This window comes from Corvus cornix, chromosome 26, assembly GCF_000738735.6.
Source record: "Corvus cornix cornix isolate S_Up_H32 chromosome 26, ASM73873v5, whole genome shotgun sequence".
NCBI classification, from domain to species: domain Eukaryota; kingdom Metazoa; phylum Chordata; class Aves; order Passeriformes; family Corvidae; genus Corvus; species Corvus cornix.
This window is the reverse complement of record NC_046354.1, coordinates 2,292,265-2,297,837: the sequence shown is the minus strand read 5'-3', so window position 1 is coordinate 2,297,837 and position 5,573 is coordinate 2,292,265. Positions and strand designations below refer to the sequence as shown.

At 63.7% G+C, this 5,573-nt stretch overlaps 1 protein-coding gene across 2 annotated transcripts; it reads right to left on the bottom strand.

Annotated features, from left to right (window-relative positions):
• Positions 1-444: 444 nt before the first annotated feature.
• REN (renin) lies at positions 445-5,573 on the bottom strand. 2 transcript variants are annotated; one of them, XM_039565271.1, is made up of 10 exons: positions 5,453-5,573; positions 4,695-4,851; positions 4,435-4,558; positions 4,069-4,187; positions 3,721-3,917; positions 2,846-2,854; positions 2,468-2,590; positions 1,742-1,886; positions 1,565-1,663; positions 445-1,080 (listed from the first exon to the last, which is right to left on the bottom strand). In XM_039565271.1, the coding sequence occupies exons 1-10, from the start codon at positions 5,551-5,553 to the stop codon at positions 919-921; spliced, it is 1,236 nt and encodes a 411-aa protein (XP_039421205.1). In that variant the 5' UTR covers positions 5,554-5,573; the 3' UTR covers positions 445-918. The 2 variants fall into 2 exon arrangements, with proteins under 2 accessions (XP_039421205.1, XP_039421206.1); XM_039565272.1 differs by lacking the exon at positions 1,565-1,663.

Below are 5,573 nucleotides of genomic sequence, written 5' to 3'. Positions count from 1 at the left end.
GTCCCCCCCAGCTGGCAGCACTGCCCTGTCCCTCCCTCCAGGCCAGCTGGCACAGGGCTGGCAGCTCCAGGGGCATTTCCACATCCAGGGCAGAGACAAAACTCTGGCTTTTCATGGAAGCAGGCCCTGGGACATGAACCACCTTCCCGTGTGACACAGTCCCCTCCCCACAGAGCCCCCGCAGAGCTGAGGCACAGCCCCGTCCCTGTCCCCAAGGGGACATCCAGGGGTCCTGAGACCGCCCCATCTGCAGAAAGAGCTTTGCAGAGCCCTCGATTTGCCCACAGGAGGTGCGGTGGCAGGAGCTGGGAGGGGGCTGCACCCTTATGGGATGGAAGGACACAGACGCAGTGGTGGCTCCTGGCAGAGCGACATTTGTGGCCCAGTTCTCCAAACAAAGGTTTCTGATCCCCCCCTCAGCAAGACCCAGCCCCACTCAGCCTCCTGTTGCTTTAAATTGTTTAATGTTAAAGTCAAGAAGAGAGAGACAGGGCTAACACCAGCTAAAACTATCATTAAACACTGATTATTCCCCCTCCCCCCCCAATTAAGGAACAGCACAAACCGTCTCGGCCCATCCCTCAGCCACACCAGCAGCAAATCACCGTGTGCTGGTCCTGCTATTGCACATCGTCCCCAAAACGCCCGGAGGGGCCGCTCCGGCCGCAGGATCCCGCTCGAATTCCCAGAGCCGCTCCAGGCTCAGCTCGCGGCAGCAGGAGAGGCTCCCGGGAAGCGGCGCGGGGGTTTGGGAGTGGGAGCAGGCGAGGTTCGCAGTGACGAGAGAGGAGGTGGCAGAGCTGGAAGGAAGCTGCTGTTCCCTCACTCGCGCTTCCAATCGCTGCTTCCCGGGGCTCCTCCTGCCCCCGGGCTGGTTCTCCACACCCACTCCCGGCCCCCCCGGCCCTCCCCGGGTGGTCAGCGGGCGGTGGCGAAGCCGATGCGGTTGTGGCGCCGGTCGAATTTGGTGTAGTAGTGGCCGATGAAGGTGGCGCCCAGGATCCAGAGGGGACCGGCCGGAGGGGGGATGTCCAGCCCGGAGAAAGCCACCACGCACACGTCCTCGCCGTACTGGGATTGCTGCGAGAAGGAGACCCGCAGGGTGATGGAGGTGGTGGGAGGAGGAGGGTCCCTGTGTCACCCTGTGCCCCAGCTCCACGATGTTCCTTCCTCGGGAATCACGGGATATCCCGAACAAGGATCATCGGGCCCAACTGCTTTCCCTGCACAGACATGCCCAAAATCCCACCCTGTGCCTGAGGGTGTTGTCCAGGCTCTCCGTGAGCTCTTGGTGACCACCTGCTGTTCTAGTGTCCACCCACCCTCGGGGTGAAAAGCCTTTCCTGATATCCAAATTCCAACAAAAAGGATCCCTGCCTGTCCCTGCTCACCCCAAATCCCCCCTAAACCACCCAAAGGAGCAGGGACAGCTCGCTCTGGTGCACGTGGACACTTCCAGCCAACAAGAGGATTTAGGGAAAACAAGGAGCATCATTCTGGGGCTGATTTCGGCTGATTTTGGGGATCCAGGACACACAGGATGCCGCAGGAGGGCTGCACTCACCCGCAGGACGTACGCTGGGCCGCTGAGGCCATAAACCTTCCCTCCCAGGTGGAAGGAGATGTTGGGCAGCTGAGGCACCCGCTCGCAGTCCACCACGTACTGCAGGAGGAGGGGACAGCGCTGGCACGGGGGACAGGCAGCCAGCGGGGACACGGAGCGGGGCTGGCGGTCACTCACCTCTCCTTCGGCCACCTCGGCCGCCCCAATGGCTTTCATGAGCACGGACACGGGCCCGGCGGGGCCGGTGATGTAGGAAGCCCCCGTGTCCACGGCCACCGAGCAGCCTTCCCTGCAGAACAGGATCTCGGCCCCTACGGACACCCTGGAGCGGGGAGGGTGGCCCTGAGTGTCCCGTGGTGACACCAAGGGTGCTCCCGGGAATGTCACATCCACCCCCAGCCAGGCATGTGCTGCTCCCGGCTTTTCCAGTGTGGAATCTGAGCTCCGTCACGTGCAGGGTTTATTTTTTGGGGATTTTTTTTTTTTTTTTCGGATGAAACAAAGCGGGATTGTTTCAGTGCCTCCCGCTCCTCCCGCGGGACGAACGGGGGTTAAACTCTTCCAACTGTAGCTCCCAAGTGGAATCTCAGCCCACGGTGCCACCCCCTCTGCATTCCCAGCTGCTCCCGGCTCCTTGCTGAGCCTGGAGGAGCTGGAGGAGCCCACCCCGCTCCTCTCCAGACGGGGGAAAAGCATCCGGCAGCAAAAACATCCTCCTTGGAGCGCCTTCCCTAAAGTCCCACCCTCACAAAGCCGCGGGGGCTGCGGGATGCAGCCTTGGAGCTGCCAGTGCTGGGCTAATGTTGGATTCGATGGCCCCAGAGGCCATTCCCACCTAGATAATCCCGGTTTTTTGTGATTCCCCGCATCCCCGGGCCATCCAGAGGCTCTCCCCGCCCTCACCCCTTCATGCTGATCTGCCAGAAGCCGCTCCTGCTGACGTTCAGGTAGTGGAAGTCCCCGGTGTAATAGGCGGGGTCGCTGCCTCCCAGGATGATTTCCCCGCCGGCTTTCAGAGGAGCGTTCCTGGCGTGCCCAACACAGCGGGAGTGATTCCCCTTCCCCCCAAAATCCCAGCCCAGCAGCTGGAGCGGTGTCAGCGCAGAGCGGGGACAAAGGGGTGACACGTGCAGGGCTCCGGGTGGGTGTGGGGGCTCCTGAGGGGAGCAGGAATGCGGGAAGGGCATCCTGGGGCTGGCAGAGGGATCAGGGGACCCCGGGGGGCACGGCGGGGCTGGCAGTGGGTGCCCTCGGGAGCGCTCGTGCTTTGGGTCTTCTTACTTGGAAGCGCTGCAAAGAGAGGGATGCTCCGTGAGGCTCCGGGAGCAGCGGTGTCCCCAGGGAGCCCAGGGGACACAGGTGGCACCCAGAGGCCCGGGGGACTCCAGTGGCATCCAGCTGCCCCTAAATCCAGCAGCACCGAGTGGGATTTAGGGGGGTATTTGGGGTCTCTCTGTCACTGCGCGGTTCCAGGTTGATGTTTCTGGGGCCAGTGGGGAGTGCTGGGGTGGGGAGCAGAATTCCTGCTCCTCCTCCCGCTGCTCCAGTGGGTTTGGGGATGCGGGGAGGAGCACAGCAGCTTGGGGCAAGAAACGGACGGAGGTTTGGCTGCTGGTGCAGGGGTTTTTAAAGAGAATTTTTTGGGGGGGAGGGTTAATTTTTTAAAAAATTTTGCCGGTGGAAAAGCCCCTCCAGGCTGGGATTGCTCCAGCCCCTCTCACCGAGCTGGTGGCCGTACAGTGACAGTGACAAACGAGCTGGGAGCGGCCACTCCCTGCCCGGCAGCTCCGGATCAGCGTCCACTCTGCTCTGCCTCTTGTGCTGCCTCATTCCACCCCAGCTCCTCCAGGATCCTCCATTTCCCTCCCAGTGCAGATCCTCCAGCATCCCGCATCTCCTCCCCTCTTCTCCCTCTCCAGCTCCTCCAGGATCCTCCATCTCCCTCTTTCCCTCCCACGCCAGCTCCTTTACGATCCCCTTTTTCTCTCCCTCTCTCCCGCCCCAGCTCCTCCAGGATCCTCCCTCTCCCTCCCACCCCATCTCCCCCAGCCCCTCCACGGCTCTCCCCCAACCCCAACCCACAAACCCATCCCCTCCGTGGTTGGGACCCCCTAAAACCCGACCCCGCAGGCGTCCCCGGCTCCTCCGGCACCCACCGGCTGTAGTAGACGGAGAACACGTCCTCCTTGAGGATCTGCTGGGCCAGGATGCGGTCGAAGACGGGGGTGATGCCGTCGATGGCCTGGCTGGGGTAGCCCATGCCCAGCACCCCGTCGAACCGGGCGAAGATGAAGGGGAAGGCGGGCAGCGCCGTGGCCTCGGCGAACACCTGGATGATGGGGATGTCCGACACCTGCGGGGGGCACGGGGAGCATTGCAGGGCACTGGGAGGGCTGAACCCAGCCCCCCCAAAAAAACCCCCCCACGTGTCTCCTGGCTGAGCCAGCGGCTCCGGGTGTGTGGATTTTGTGGATTTTGTGGATTTTGTGGATTCCAGGGCTCACCATGACGATGTCCTGGCTGAGGACGCCTTTGACGCTGCCGGTGCCGTAGCGGATGGCGAAGCCGGTGCCGTTGGCGATGTAGGTGCGCGACTTGGAGGAGTCGTAGCGGCTGTGGGACACTGGGAACGGGGGAAAAGGGGCATCCCAGAGGGGCACAGAGCATCTCTGCTCTCCCCAGAATCCGCTGGGGTGTAATGAACCTACCCCGCCTCAATGCCAGGGGTTGGGATATCAACAGAGAGACCCCCCCATGAAAAAATCTGTCAAAAAAGAGACCCTCCCCCCCCCCAGCCCTCTCTGAGCAGCCCGGGGGTCGCTGAGGTTTTGTGGGGTCAGCCCCAGCCCCGGCCGTGCCCCCCTACTCACCACAGGCGCTGTAGAGGGGGGAGCACTTGTAGGATGGCACCCACAGGTTGGCCGAGCCCGTGTCAAACACCACCTTGAAGGTCTGCGCGGGGGTCCCGATGCTGATCTCACCGAAATATTGGGTCTGGAGGGGACGGGGAGCATCCCTGGGGAGCAGCTCGGGCAGGGAGAGGGCTCCCACCGAGCCGAGCTGGGGCTGCCGGGTGACACTGGGGTGACATCGGGGTGACAAATCCTCCCCCGGGCGGGGACACACTCACGTCCAGGTAGTTGGTGAGGAGGGTGGGAGCGGTCCCGTTGCGGGGACCGTCCCCTCCGCCGCGTGTGCCCCGGCGCAGCTCCGGGAACACCTCCCACACCTTCACCCCCATCTCGTGCAGCGTCTGGCGGATGGAGGGCATCCTCCGCAGCGCGATCCTGGGGGGCAGGACGGGGCTGGGATCCTCCATCTCCCTCTCTCCCTCCCACCCCAGCTCCTCCAGGATCCTCTGTCTCTTTCCTTCCCACCCCCAGCCCCATCCACGGCTCTCCCCCAACCCCAAGACACAAAGCCGTCCCCTCTGTCATTGCGACACCCTAAAACCCGACCCTAAAGCCCTCTGGCACCTTCCAGCGGCATTCCCTGCCTCGGGAACTCCAGGCGGGTGGCTCTAGATGGCAGCAGCTCCCCGCCGCTCCCCCTCTGGGTCCCGCTCCCACCGCAGCATGCGCCCGAGCCCACCCAGGATGGGGATACCGAGGTGGGTGGGGGCGGCAGGAGGGACCCGAGCCCGGCCCCAAAGTCGCTGCACCTCGGTTGTTTGGGATTCGGGGCGCTCCCAAATTATTTAGGTCGGGAAAGACCCCCTACCCCGGGCTCATGGAGTCCCACCATGACCATGCGGTGCTCGAGGAAGAGGAGTGAGGAAGAGCAGAAGAGGAGGAAGAAGGGGGTTCCCAGAGCCCCTCACCCTCCGCTCCAGCCCCCGGGGAAAAAAGGGGGGGACAGCACCGTGAGGGCCACACGGACCCCGGCTACCTCTGCAAAGCCTGGGCTGGCCAGGGGACTAAAGCGGCGCCCCAGGTGACGGCCAAGAGCAGCAGGTACCGCTGCAGCCTCCCGCTGGGTCCCGCCGGCATCGTGTCCTCCCCTGTCCCCT